Below are 15,195 nucleotides of genomic sequence, written 5' to 3'. Positions count from 1 at the left end.
TGAGTATGTCTAAAAAGAGGGAAAAGCAAGTGAAGAGAAAGAGCAAGGATCCTGGAAACAAAGGTGACAGGCCTTTGAGTAACAGTTTCAGGGATTGGAAAATGAATGAACACAGAAGGGTCAAGAGAGAGATGGGGAGAGAGAGATGTCCGTCCTACCAAGAGGAGAACCCTGGAGAGATACTTTGGAGACACACAGCAGTGGAAGGAGGCGGCAAAAAAGAGAAATGGAATTTCGTGGAGACAGAAATGTGGAGAGGCAACTCAGACATTCCATTTAACGAAATTCCTTTTGTACTATATTCAACCATGCTCATACCTACAATAATGTAACACACTCTAAATATGCTGGGTAAAGGTGAATAAAGGGAAAAAATGAATGGATGGATGAAATAAAATAGTGGATAAATACATGTGTATTTCAGTTTTTTAAAAACCCTTACTGAATGTCACACAACAAATTCCACAGCAAATGTACTTTCACATTTTAACATATTGCTTAGAGGAAACAAACTGCACGCTTTTAAATTAGGAAATAAAAAAATATCTATTAGAAGATAATTTAACATTCACTCTCCATTTCAAGCTTCAAAAATTTGACTTTTTAATAGAGTAGGTGTTTAAGGGAAAGTGTAACTTTTTCTAATTTTTGAAAAAGATAATATGTGTGGATTTACATCAAGCATTGTATGGTATAATCACATACAATGTAACATCAGGTGGTATCTATTGCTATTATTGGATTAACTGTTGCATACTCTCCCACCCACAAGGACAGAACCAGGGGTGCTCTACCACTGAGCTACATACTTTAATTCTGAGATAATAGTTTTGCTAAATTGCCCAGCTGTACTTGAACTTTTAATCCTCCTGCCTCAGTCTCCCAAGTAGTTGCGATTATAGGCATTTGAACACCACAGATGGCTATTAAATACTCTCTGAAGGACTGTAATTAATGAGCACGTAGTATTCTAAAAAACTAAAGGGGGCAGAAAACACTGCAACATCTAAAGCATCACTCAACCAAAAAGCTGCAAAGAAGCATGAAGCAGTCAATTCACAATGTACAATGTTGACAACAGAGGAAAACTAAGCACTTAAATACATCTGAGATGTTGAAATTTTTTAATCTGCCATGTGTTTAAAAATCTCCATTGTTAGTACTACAACAAAATGAATATTTACAACTAAAGATAACATCAACTACTACTACTATAGGAATTATTACCTCTTCAGTAATTTCATAGCTTTCTTCCTCAAATGATACAGTTCTTAGAATTCTAGAAGATTTAAAATGTATAGAAGAGCAGTCTGTGAGTAGCATCTTCTTAAAATAAAATCTTTTTTTTTTTTTAATTTTTTTTTTTTTTTTTTTTTTTTTTTTGGCGGGGCTGGGGATCGAACCCCGGGCCCTGTGCTTATAAGGCAAGCACTTTGTCAACTGAGCTATCTCCCCAGCCCATTTAAAATAAAATCTTTAAAGAGATGTACACATAATTTTAAAAGCCCAATCATTTTAACAAGGGAAAACAGCAGCCACATGCCCCACCCCCAATTTTCAAATCCCTTCTGGAACCACTTTATCTTTTCAGCTATTTCTTCTAGGATTTTTCATTATGGTCTACACAACTGTTTCTTAATTTTTCCTTTTAGTTATTTATTGACTTCCCATTGTAACAATGTTTAGCTCTGTAATGTCCCTCCTCCCATCTCTTCGTCATAATTCATGGTAGACTCGATTGACAATACTTATATTATGATGGCTGTAAATAACAGCTGAGCCAAAAGTATATCATGATTACTCTTCCTTTTCTGTGTAACTTCGCTTTCTTTAAAGGTAATAACTGCACCATTTCCCCATCTACTTAGTTGTCTACATACTGACTGCCTATTCATCTGTAAATTGTTAAAAGTCTAACTTTACTCTTCACATATTCAAATATATCAGGTAAATCTATTTTAATTTCTTTCATAAAGACTTACTTCCGGCGGGCCTGACAGCACACTCCTGTAATCCCAGAGGCTCAAGAGGATGAGGCAGGAAGATCCAAGAGGATCATAAGTTCAAGGCCAGTCTCAGCAACTAAGCAAGGCCCTAAGCAACTTAGGGAGATCCTGTCTCAAAATAAAAAAAGGAGTGGGAGGGCACCTGGGGATGTGACTCAGTGGTTAAGCAGCCCTGGGTTCAACCTCTAATACTTTAAAAACAAACAAACAAACAAACAAAACAACTTACTTCCTAAAGGTCTCCTCATGTTCCAATCTAGACTGTTAAATATCTAGGCCTGATGCACAATTATGGTCACAGAATTTTCCATTAACCTATCCTGGGAGTTCCCTGTCTCATTTATAATGCATCCCCTGTAATCTCATTTCTTCTTTCTTGGTTTTCTCTTTCAGTGGGGTATTTTTTTCAGTAGCTTTCAGAGAAAGGGAGCATGGGAGGGAGCATGGGAGAGTGTTTTTGTTTGTTTGTTTTTAATTCACTGCATTATCTTTAAAAATCTCTATTTACCTATACTTAACTGAGTGGTTCAGTACAGAATTCTAGAGAGGAAATCGTGATTTGTAAGCATTCTGAATGCCTTTCCTCATCATCTTCTGGTTCCCAAGTGCTGGTATTAAGAAACCTGGCAATATTCAGATCTTTAATCTTCATAGCCAACTATGTATCCCTCTCTAGAAACTTTATTTCCTCTTAATGTGTTCTGAAATTTTAGTGTTGTACCTTGGGGTTGGTTTTACTTTTGGGTTTTTTTTTTTTTTTGGGGGGGGGGTTGTTTGTTTGTTTTGTGTTTTTTGTTTTGTTTTGTTTTGTTGGTTTGTTTGCTCTCGCAAGAACTGGTAATCACTAAGCCTTTAAAATTTAGAGATAAGCCGGGCACGGTAGCACATGCCTGTGATCTCAGCAGCTCGGGAGGCTGAGGCAGAAAGATCATGAGTTCCAAGCCAGCTTCAGCAATTTAGCCAGGCCCTAAGCAACTCAAGAAGACGCCATCTCTAAATAAAATATAAAAAAGAGCTGGGGATGTGGCTCAGTGGCTAAAAACCCCTGGTTTCAATCCCTGGTACCAAAAATAAAATAATAACAATAATAATTAATAAATAAAATTTACAGATACATGTCCTCCAGTTCAGTTCTGGGAAGTTTCATGTCAATAATCTTTCAGTGTTCTTTTGTTCCTTTTCTTGTATGCTTATCTGAATACTGGCCTTCCAAAACTAATTCTTTATCTCAGGGAAAAGTAGGGAGAAATGGGAAGAGAAGATGGGTATGCCACCACCATTCAATAAGAAGGCATTTCCCTGGCTGGGTGGAACGCTTGCCTAGCATGTGTGAGGCACTGGGTTCAATTCTCAACGCTGCATATAAATAAAGATCCATCAACAACAAAAACATATAAAAAAAAAAAAAAGAAAGAAAGAAAAAAGAGGCATTCCCTCAACTGCCCTTTAGTTACGAATTTTTTTTTTTTTTTTAGGACATGTAAAACTTTTTATAAAAATAGACACATATAGCAACATAACCTATGGCAATATGTTAGACATGAAACTCTTGCTTTTTCTTTTTTTTTTAATTTTAGATTGTTTTATAGCAGAAATGAAGAAATTGTGTCATTTAATACATCAATGATTTGTAAACATTTTAGTACAGTTTGATGTTAATACTTTTAAATGGAAATATTTGTGTATTATATAATGCAAGTAGTTCATTAAGTATTCATTTGTGCTGGGCTCTCAGTTATTCATTTAAATTATGATACAAAATTTAGGCAGTCATTGCTTAAGACAAATTTAATCAATAAACATCTTTATCATCCATGTTTTTAAATTTTGGTATTACTTAAGAGCTATCCTGATTTTTCCAATCTATTACTTAGGACTTCTTTTTTTTTTTTTTTTTTTTTTTACGGTGCTGGGGATTAAATCCAGGGCCTCTTGCCTATGAGGCAAGCATTCTACCAACTGAGCTATATCCCCAGCCCCCACTTATGACTTCTTAAATTATTGATTTGTAAGGCTGCTCTTCTATCTCTCTGTGCCTACAAGGATGTCAGTCTAAATGTCCTGAAGAAAAAAGTAGAGAAGAATCTCTTTATTTGGTTGATACTTACTAAAACTTTGATTGTATTCTTACCTATACTTTAATAAACTTTTAAGAAACTATAACTTACATTTTTTTAGAATTTTAAGTCTTATTTAATCAAGAATGGCAAATAAGAAACTATCTTCTAGTATAATAAAATAGTTAACAAATCTAAAAACAAAATAAACACAGGTATGTGAACATTATCCCAACTACACAAAGGCAGGGGGCCATATTCTGAAAAGACAGACAATATTTAAGCAACAGCAATAAGAAGGGTGCTTTTTGTAATTAAATAGAAAGTGCCAGTTTTATTGTCTCATTGGCTATGACCTTATACTATTAAAGGTCATATCTAAATTGTGAATAAGAATTAGGTGCTTCTAGTGAACAACATTAATTATTCTCATTCACACACCCCAGTGCAATGGTTTACAGGATTAGTCATAAGGCAGACCCTATAAGTCTTTTTTTGGTAACACTTTATAGCCAATTATAGACAGAATGAATTTTGAAGATAGCCAAACCAGGCATTTCATAATGTCATAATATTTCCTTTATATTTTTGCTTTCTATCCACAAACCAAAGGAATAATCTAAAGGTCTATAATGGAAAATATTAAAGCATGTACAGTTCAACAAAAATATTTCATTCATTATTTTACATATCAGATTCATTCAATGGGACTGAATTTTGGACTATTTCTAATACTTCCCATTAGAAATAGTTAGCAATATGTCAACAATGCCTAGTTCAACCAGAAAACCTAGTTAGACAGTTTCTACTCAAAGCAGTAAATCAGGTTGATGACATACTTCTCATAATCTTTTTCCACCCAATGTCTCATCTTTTATTTATTTATTAAGCTAACTGAAAAAAATGACATATAGTACCTATTTGTCCTAGCTGATCATCTTCCTCCTCTCCTGATCTCTATTCTATCATTATCGATTACATTGAGCTCCCACAAAATGATAATATTAAAATTATACGTAAATGGAGATTCCATTCTCCTTCAAGCAAACTATAAACTTAACACTGTTGAAATGGTGTACCATAGCTTCAATTTTTGACAATTTAAACATGATCCTCATTTATGTACCTTTACTGAAACATATTTCACATACTTTAAAACTCCTTGATAACTTGAATCCTAAAAGTAACAAATCTAACTTAGAATGTTTTAAAATCTGAATATAACATTATTCAATTTTGTATAAAAAAAAAAAATACAGCTTAGCCAAGCATGGTGGCACACACCTGTAATCCCAGCAGCTCAGGAGGCTGAGGCAGAAGGATTGCAAATTCAAAGCCAGCCTCAGCAACTTGGCAACACCCTGTCTCAAAATAAAAAATAAAAAAGCACGGGATGTGGCTCAGTGGTTAAGAGGCCCTGGGTTCAATCCTGGGTTAAAAAAGGAAAAGAAAAAAAAAAAAAAATATATATATATATATATATAGCTTATAAAAATATATACTGCTTAATTTAAAATTGTAGGGTTTAGAACTCTTAACACATTGACCAACTTCTTATGCAGAGGTGCAGAAGCAAGAAAATACAGTTCCTCTTTCAGGGAAAAAATGCTCTGCACCAATATACAATAAAACGTCTTTTAAAGTCAGACATGATAGCACACACCTATAATCACATTTCTCAGGGGGCTGATGCAGGAGGTTCAAGGTCAGCCTCAACAACTTAATTAGACTGTAAGCAACCTGGTGAGACTCGTCTCAAAATAAAAGGTAAAGGGGGCTGGGAATGTAGCACAATGATAAAGCACCCCTAGGTTCAATCCCTAGTACCAAAAAACAAAAAAAAAGAATTTATAGAAGTAATACCAAAAGGATGGGGTGAGTCAAGAAGAGACTAATACAACTTTTAGCTAGCTAGACACAGGGAATACACCTATAATCTCAGCCACTTGAGAGACCAAGGTACGAGGATTCCAAGTTCAAGTTCAGGGCCAGCCCCAGCAACTTAGTGAGATTCTGTCTCAAAATGTAAAAAGGAGTAGGGATATAGCTCAATGGTTGAGTATTTGCCTACCATGTGGAATGCCCTGGGTTCCATACCCAATACCAACAGGAAAAAAAAAAAAAGACTTCTATCTAAAGGTTATAGCAACAAACAGAAATTATTTATCTACATACATGGTAAAAAGGAGCTGTGAGAATGGAAATAAAGAAAACAAGACTAAGAAATTCTGCAAAGAAAAACTGAAGGTTATGTTCAATATTCTGCCTTAAGGTGGGTCTTTCAAAAATTAGAACTATACTTGATCATGAGGACCATCATCATTTACTTTCCAAATAAAATGTAAAACAAAAATAATAACCAGGCTGGGTGTCTGGCCCATGCCTATAATCCCAGACTCAGGAAGCTGAGGTTGAGGCAGGACTGCAAGTTTGAGGTCAGCCTGGACAACTTAGTGAGACTGTCTCAAAATAAAGTAAAAGGGCTGAGATACGCAGTGATACAGCACCCCTGGGTTCAGTCTCCAGTACTACAAAAATGAGGGAAGAAGAGAAGAAAGGAAAAGAAAACGAAGAGGACTTGGTGGTGCATGCCTATAATTCCAGGGACGCGGGAGGATGAGGCAGGGGAATCAAGTTCAAGGCCAGCCTCAGCAACTTAATGAGATTCTGTCTCAAAATAAAAAGGGCTGGAGATGTGGCTCAGTTATTTAGTGCCCCTGGATTCAATCCCTGGTAGTGAAAGGAAAAAAGAAAAAAAGAGGACTTAAAAATTTTTAAGTCTATCAAACTCTAAAATATTAAATATTCTTTTCCAACCAAAAACAAACATAACACGGCATTTACAATGGGAAATGACATCTCATCTAATTCAAGTTTCACATAGGAAACAATGAAAGAAACTATATACCCTATCTGAAAGTTGAGAAGCCTAAGGAGGATGTATTAACAAAACAAAAAGCGAGAAAAAGAATGCTTTCTATAAGTAAATAAAGTTTTAAAATAATGTTTAAAGTATAGCCTTTAATTTAGATGCCAGAAGAGAAATCAAGGAAAAGTCTTAGAGGGGTATATTAGGAGAACTATTTCAGAGTAGCAGGTGTAACCCACCCAAGGTTACAGAGCTAGCAAGAAAGTGGAGTTCAGACTCAAAAGTCAAATCCAAAGTCCACACAATGCTGCAAAGTAATATTAGATAATTTAAAAATGCTTTTGGAAACAGTAGAAACACAGGATCAGAACATAAAACAGAACTAAGATCTCCTTGCCTAATCCTACATCAAATATTCTGGTTTTCCATACTTCTTGACTGATGGTCTCCCAACTTCTGGAAAGACCATCACTTCTAAAAGTTCATGACCTTTAAAAAAAAAAACCCCACATTACTTAAAAGTTGTATGAATCAAATTTTTCCTTTAACTTCCACCTAACGTCCATAAGAGTCTATACTTAAAATATATACTTAAAATATGTTAAGATTTTTTTTCTACCCATTGTTCTGAGTGCTCTACAGTCCACAGTAGTGGGAAATGAATGAAATATTCAAGATATGGTCTGATTAGTCTTGAATACTTTAATACAGTATTTCTATCCCTATCATTATGATCCCTCTTATGATGTTTCTACCAATTTAACCTAATACTGTATTTACATTTTAGATCAGTCTTATTTGAAAAAGTGGAGGGTGTGTTACACTTTTTAGTGGGGATGGATAGGGTGCGTCCCCATCATCTTACTGCTTATATTAAGACAGAAGCTAACAAAAACCTTCATTCAATATCTTTCACATGAACTACCTCATCCTCTAACACAATTTTCCTGTTGTGTTGTTTTGTTTTTGTGGTGCTGGGGAACAGAATCCAGAATCTCCCACTTGCTGGACAAGCACTGGACCTACTGAGCTACATTACTGCCCTACAAACTTTTTAAAGGCAGAACTTTCTATTTAGTACTGTTGAATTCCATTTTCTTCAGCTTATCATTCTAAACTCTCAACACTCTTGAAAAACTGTACCCTACACCTCTCTATTATGCACTTATCATACACTGGTAAATCACTGATTTTCTGGTCTGTGTCCTCTGGTGGACTTGGCGTTTTTCAAGGACAATCACTTATCTCCAGGTCCCCATGCTAAGAATAGTTCATGATACCTTGTAAGTAAGTGCCCAAGGGATGATGAACTAATCCTCTTGATTCTGTCATCTAACACATCCTTAGTTTTGTGTCATCTTCAAAATCTAACTGTTGCTTCTTAAATATTCACCCAGGTCATCCTTTAAAACTTGATATATTACAGGGTCAAGACTAGAGAGCCCTGTGGCACATCACAAGAGATTACCCTCTAAGTAACAATAAAGTGGACAAGTAAGATTATTCAACTACTCATGATTTAGATGACTATATCCCCCAGGACTCCCCAATTTTAATTATTCAATGAACATTCTCCAAACAGCTCAAGAAAAATTATTAAAGTTATATTTCAGTCCTGATTTATAAATTTTAGAGAAAAACTGATTTTAAAAAAGGCACAAATGTTCTAAAAGCTCTGGGGATAATTCCTCATAAACTACACAGAGAAATATTTAAAAGAAAAAAAAATGGTTTATAGGAAAAGTTTGTCTTGCAATGACAGCTTGCCTGAGTATATTTTAAAATCCCATCAGAAACCTACTCATGATTGATACCACCCTTTCTTTTCTACATAGAAGGAAACACATTCATTTGATTACTAGTTACAGATAAGAGAAACAATTCACAACAAAAAGTATCCTTTGTTCTACATAAAGTAAAATTGCTAACTTACTATAAAATTTAAATCATTATCTTCAGAACAGATCATTATGATCAATATTTTTCAAGGGGGGGTATTACCAGGGATGTAATTCTGGGGCACTTTACCACTGAGCCACATCCCCAGCCCTTGTATTTTTTTTTAAATTAGGAGGGAGGGAGGAAGTGAGGAACAGGGAGGGAGGGGGAGGGGGGAGGGGGAGAGGGGGGGAAAGAGGGGGAGAGTGGAAGGGAAGGGGAGAGAGAGGGATAGAAAGAGAGCCCCAGCCTTTTTAAATTTACATTTTGAAACAAGGTTTTGCCAAGTTGCTTAGGGCCTCCCTGAGCTGCTGAAGCTGGCTGTGAACTTGTGAACCTCCTGCCTCAGCCTCCCCAGTGTCTGAGATTACAAGCGTGCTCCACTGACCAAAATTTACATGCAAAGTTACTACAATAATGGAGTAAACTTTAAGACAATCAATGTCAGCCATTGCTGGGTGTGGTTACACATGCCTATAATCCCAGGACTCCAAAGGCTGAGACAAGAAGTATTCGTAACATCAAGGCCAGCCTTAGCAATTTAGTAAGGCTTTAAGCCTTTATTTTGAAGCCCTGTCTCAAAATAAAAAAATCAAAAGGGTTAGGGATAAAGCTCAGTGGCAAAGCCTCCTGGGTTTAATCCCTAATGCACCCCCCCCCCCCAAAAAAGAAAAGGAAATATTCACATCCTTTTTACAGAAATTCCATTCATGTTGATAAAAACACATATAAGGCAGGGCCCAGGAAAACATGTTATACAGTATTCCTAAAATTTATGGAAGAGAAGGAAGATGGGCTACTCACAAAACTCTAAGGCCAAAAACCATTAACAGACTATACATTTTAGCATCCATGTTAACATATACAGAACATTAACCAAAACAAAATAAAACCCAGGCTGTTGGTGGAACATGCCTGCAATCCCAGCTACTAGGAAGGTTGAGGCAGGAGGACTGTAAATTCAAGGCCAACTCTAGTTACTTAATGAGCACATATCTCAAAATAAAAAACTAAGAAGGATTGTGGATGAAGCTCACAGGTAGAGCACTACTGAATGCACTCCTCTGGTACTGCCAAAACAAAACAAAACAAACAAACAAAAGCAATGCTAAAGATACAGATAAGGAAGGAGTGCTTTTTAAAAATATATAGCACAAAAGCAGAAAAAATGCTTAACTGTCTTTATCTGAAGTACTATTTATAAATTAGTCAAAGGAGGAAAAAATACCTCTAGTTAAGATTAAAAAGTACTTAATCTTTTGCTGTCATCAGATGTGAAATTAAATGAGTTCATTATAATCAATAAAAAAAGAACAATTAACAGAAACTCATTTTTCCCACTTGCTAGTACTAGGGATTGAATGTAGGGTCTTATGTATGACCACTGAGCTATACTAGAGCCCCTCAACTACACCCTCATCCAGCTTTTTTAATTTTGAGTCTGGATCTGTTGTATTTGCCCAAATTGGCCTCAAACTTTTCATCCTCCTGCCTCAGGCTCCAAAGCAGCTGAAATTAAAGGTATGTGCCGCCATGCCTGGGTGAACACATTTTTAATGCCATTTCTTAAACATATAACTAATCAAATTCCGGAGTTCAATGCAGCCAAAGTTCTTAAAGTAAGTTTGTTTCTTTTCTTAATCTAGAAAGCATAATTTAGCTAGGTGTAGAGCCACACTTCTCTAATCCCAGCTACTGGGGAGGCTGAGGCAGGAGGATCAAACGTTTAAGGTCAGTCTGGAAATTTATCAAGACCCTGACAAAAAAAAACTTGGGAGCTGGGGCTGTAGCTTAGTGGTAGAGTGTTTACTTGCCTAGCACGTGGGAGGCACTGGGTTTGATCCTCAGCACCACATAAAAACAAAATAAATATACCATGTCCATCTACAACTAAAAATATAAAAACCAAAGAAACAAACTTGGGGTTGGGGAGTAATGGGGATTGAACCCAGGGGTGCTTTACCACTGAGTTACATCCCCAGTCTTATTTATTTATTTTTAAATTTTGAGACAGGGTCTAAATTGTTTAAAGTCTCACTAAATTGCTAAGGTTGACCTCAAATCTGTAATCCTACTGCTTTAGCCTTCCCCTTTGCTGCGATTATAGGTATGCAACCCCAAGCCTGGTTCAAAAAATACTTTCAAAACAGGGCTGAGGATGTGTGAGGCCCTGCTCTTCAATTCCTGGTACTAAGGGGTGGGGAGAAGGAATATTTCCTGTCTGGAGATCAAAATCAAATTCTGGCAGAGGAAATTATGCCTACATTAATTAAATACCTATAACTAAATCCTAAGACAAATGATAAAAGTGAAAAAGCAAATATAGGCATATTGCCTAGTCTGGAAGAATATTGAAAAGCCTTTTAAAATTCTGTTAAATAGTGGCGTACAATTATGCAAACCCATAATTTCAGCAACTCAGTAGGCTAAGGCAGGAGAATTGCAAGGTCAAGGTCAGCCTGGGCAACTTAGCAAGGACTTAAGCAATTTAGCAAGACCCTATCTCAAAATTAAAAAAATAAAGGGTTGGGATACAGCTCAGTGATAAAGCACTCCAGGGATAAAGATCCAGTATCAATAAATTTATACTAAGGGAAAAATAACAAATTAGTTTTTGTCTTTTATTCTTTTTTAATTTTTATTTATTTATTTATTTATTTGGAGGTGGGTGGTAATAGGGATTGAACCCAGGAACTCCCACTCTATCACTGAGTTATTACATACTCCAGCCCAAGGTTATAATTTTAAAACTTCAAAATATACTGACAAATTGCAACAGTTACCTAGATGGCACCAAACAGAAATCCCCAAATAAAACTAACAGGCTGGGCTAGAGCTGAGCAGTAGAGCATTTGTATAGCATGTGTAAAGCCCTGGGTTCAATCCCTAACATCACACAAAAAAACTTATAACTAAAATGCAATCTGATTGGACTATAAATGTAAGAATTACAATTTAAAGTTAACTGACAAACCAGACACGGTGGCACATGTCTGTAATCCCAGCGGCTCAGGAGGCTGAGGCAGGAAGATCACGAGTTCAAAGCCAGTCTCAGCAACTTTAGCAAGGCTCTAAGGAATTTAGCAAGACACTGTCTGGGGATATGGCTCAGTGGTTAAGCACTCCTAGATTCAATCCCTGGTACCATTAAAAAAAAAAAAAATATATATATATATATATATAAAGTAACTGATAGGACACTCTAGATCATCATTTTTCAGGTTCATAGTGGTAAAAGAGAAATACAGTTCTGGGGCAAGACAAGCTCAGAAATTTTAATATTCTATAATTCTTTAACATGCCTTCCATTCTCAAATCATATTAACACATTAAAGATTCTGAGAAATCCAGCAGAAAGAAATGTTTTCTTAACCTAACACTGTACAAATTTACTTTGTCATTAGTTTATAACTCTATCACAAAACTCTTCTTTATTATCATCTTACTCCTTTGAATTTCACAAAATTCTCAAAAAATTAAGAGGCAATCATTTTTTTTCAGGAGTTCCATACCATATCTGTCGTTCTAACAAAATTACTGAAAGCGTCCCCTTCCATTCTCAAGTGTCCATGTAGAAGATAAATCAGTCATCCTAGTGCTAACACAGTGACAAAACATATACAAAATATTTGAAATACCATTACTAAAAATATCAAGATAGCATGTCCATGTTACTGCAGTCAGTTAAAAATGTTACATAGATGATTAATCTTGATGCCTTTTCTCAAATTTCTTAAAAATTCTCCATTAGCAATCTTATAGGTATTTTTAAAATATTCTAGACTACTGAACTCTCATTATGTGAACCAAATACATAGTGAAGATATGGTAAGTAAGGAGTTCTTTTTACCTAGTTGTAAGGAAAGGAAAACCCACAGCCCACAGATATAAAGTTTTAAAAAGATTTTGTTGTTTTTGTTTTTGTTTTGCAGTACTAGGGACTAAACCCAGTGCCTTGTATCAAGCACTCTACCACTGAGCAAAATGCCCATCTTTTTTTTTTTTTTTTTTTTTTTTTTTTAAGTCTTGAGACAGGATCTTGCTAAATTGTCCAGGCTGGCCTCTAATTTACTATGCTCCTGCCTTAATCTCCTAAATGCCTGAGATCACCACACCAGGCTAAAAAGGTTTTATTTACTGTTTTTATTTTTTCGTACTGGGGATTAAACCAAGGATCATTTTAACTACTGAGTCACATCCCCAGCCCCTCCCCTTCCTTTCTTTTTTTTTTTTTTTAAAGATAGGGTCCCACTAAGTTGCTCAGGACCTTGCTAAATTGCTGAAGCTGGCTTTGTACCTGCAATCCTCCTGCCTCAGTCTCCTGAGTCATGGGATATAGGCATGGGCCACCACACCTGGCAAAAAGATTTTTTAAGTTAATTACTGCATATTTCATCATTGAGAGTTCCTCAGAACTCTCCCTCACCCACCCCATACCAGGGATTGAACCCAGGATGTTGGCACGTGCTAGGCAAGCACTCTACCACTGAACTACATTCCCAGCCACCACCACTCTTTTTTTTTTTTTTTTTTTGGGGGGGGGGGGGGGGATGGCAGGCTCTTGCAAAATTCTTCAGGCTGCCCTTGAATTTATGATCATCCTTCACTAGCTGAGATTATAGGCATGCAACTCTGCACCTGGTCTTCTCAGAATTCTTGAGCTCATTTTCACTTAGCCCAGTATTCCTGTATGACCTCATTCATCTCATAACTTCAAATTTCCATCTCCTTCTGTGTATGGGGGATGCAGGTTTTGCCTGAACACAGGAATGCTCTAACACTGAGCTACATCCCCAGACCTTTATATTTTGTTTTTTAAATTTTGAGACAGGGTCTCCCTTAGTCACCCAGGCTAGCCTCAAACTTTCAATTCTCCTACCTCAGCCTCCAGAGTTGTTGGAATTATAGGCATGAGCCACTACACTCAATCCTATTATCATTTCATTCATACAATGATCTCTTCCCTAGATGTCTGCAAGATGCTCTTTAGGGGTTTCTCTGCCTCCAATAATGTCCCCTCCAAGTCATACTCATGCTTCTTAAATTCCAAGTTTTCAGTTCTGCAAATATTTTAACAAAATTGACAAAAGTGTATTAAATAAGTTGGAAATCATAAACTAGAACGTATTTATATTACATTAATTAATGTTATTATAATTATAATTATACTCTTATCCTATAATTGTATATCATACACTATGTTTACATTTTTATAGGCATTCCACATGTGGGACAATGGGACAAAATGGACTAAACTTTTCAATGACTGACGACTGCACTCAGGATAAAGATGAGACTTCTTAACATGGCCTAAGATATACTTCATAATCCAGTCTCAGCCACTGCCACCAATCCCTTAATCAGTTTTCCACCCTCTAGGACTTTCATATGCATGCTCTTCTTTCCCTTCTCTCCCCCTAACCTTTCTCTAGATAACTCCAACTCATTCCATTTTCAATTTATACGTCATCATGTTTGAAATACTTTGCTTAGGACATCTGTAACATTAGTAAATTGACCCTCCCATGTGGCTCCTCTGTTTAACCCATTAGTCTTATGCAGTATGTAGAAAGACTGTTTACTTGTCTGTTCTCTACCAAACTACAAGCTCTATCTATATTGACACTGTCTTGTTCATCAATAAATAAGAACAATAATATAACATCTATCTTAATTATTTTAAACCAACAATGGTATTGCAAACCTGTTATAAATTATACGTGTTAAATCCCACAAATAAGATTATGTAAATGTACTCAATGCCTACTCAGTATAATGGCATCCAAACTCAGTACTTATAGTTTCCAAACAATAAATTTTCTTAGTTTGGAGGGCTAGTTAAAGAAGTTTGTACTTTATCCTATAAAGAATGAGAAATTAGGGCTGGGGAGACAGCTCAATCAGTAGAGTGCTTGCCTTGCAAGCACAAGGCCCTGGGTTCCATCCCCAGCACTGCAAAAAAAAAAAAAAAAAAAAAAAAAAAAGAAGTCATAAAAACATTTTAAATTGTTAAAAATATAGGAATGGGGAAGACACTGACAAATAACCAAAAAATAAATCTGAGCTGGGCATGGCAGCACAAGTCGGTAAGCCCAACAACTCAGGAGGCTAAAGCAGAAGGCCCAAACAAGTTAACAGCCAGCCTCAGAAATTTAGTGAGGCCCTCAGCAACTCAGGAAGACCTTGTCTCAAAATAAGAAATAAAAAAGGTTGGGGTTCAGTGGTAAAGTGACCCTGGGTTCAATTCCCAGCACCAACAGTCCCACTACTTCTTAACACTATCATACTAAGTGAAATAAGTCAGTTCCAAAAAAACCAAAGACCA

General features: G+C 36.1%; 1 protein-coding gene across 2 annotated transcripts in view; it reads right to left on the bottom strand.

Moving 5' to 3' along the window:
- PIAS1 (protein inhibitor of activated STAT 1) overlaps positions 1–15,195 on the bottom strand; it is a 132,410-nt gene that overhangs the window by 105,063 nt on the left and 12,152 nt on the right. The window contains exon 1 of one of the 2 annotated variants that reach the window (XM_079129583.1): positions 1,228–1,337. The exons of the other annotated variant lie outside the window; for it this stretch is intronic. Coding sequence (XP_078985709.1) covers positions 1,228–1,323 — 96 coding nt within the window. The 5' untranslated portion in view covers positions 1,324–1,337. Of the gene's footprint in view, positions 1–1,227; positions 1,338–15,195 lie in introns of those variants that run through there. 2 annotated transcript variants of the gene reach the window in all.

The sequence above is a fragment of the Sciurus vulgaris genome, assembly GCF_902686455.1.
Source record: "Sciurus vulgaris genome assembly, chromosome: 2".
Classification (NCBI taxonomy): domain Eukaryota; kingdom Metazoa; phylum Chordata; class Mammalia; order Rodentia; family Sciuridae; genus Sciurus; species Sciurus vulgaris.
This window is presented reverse-complemented; position numbering and strand designations above follow the sequence as displayed.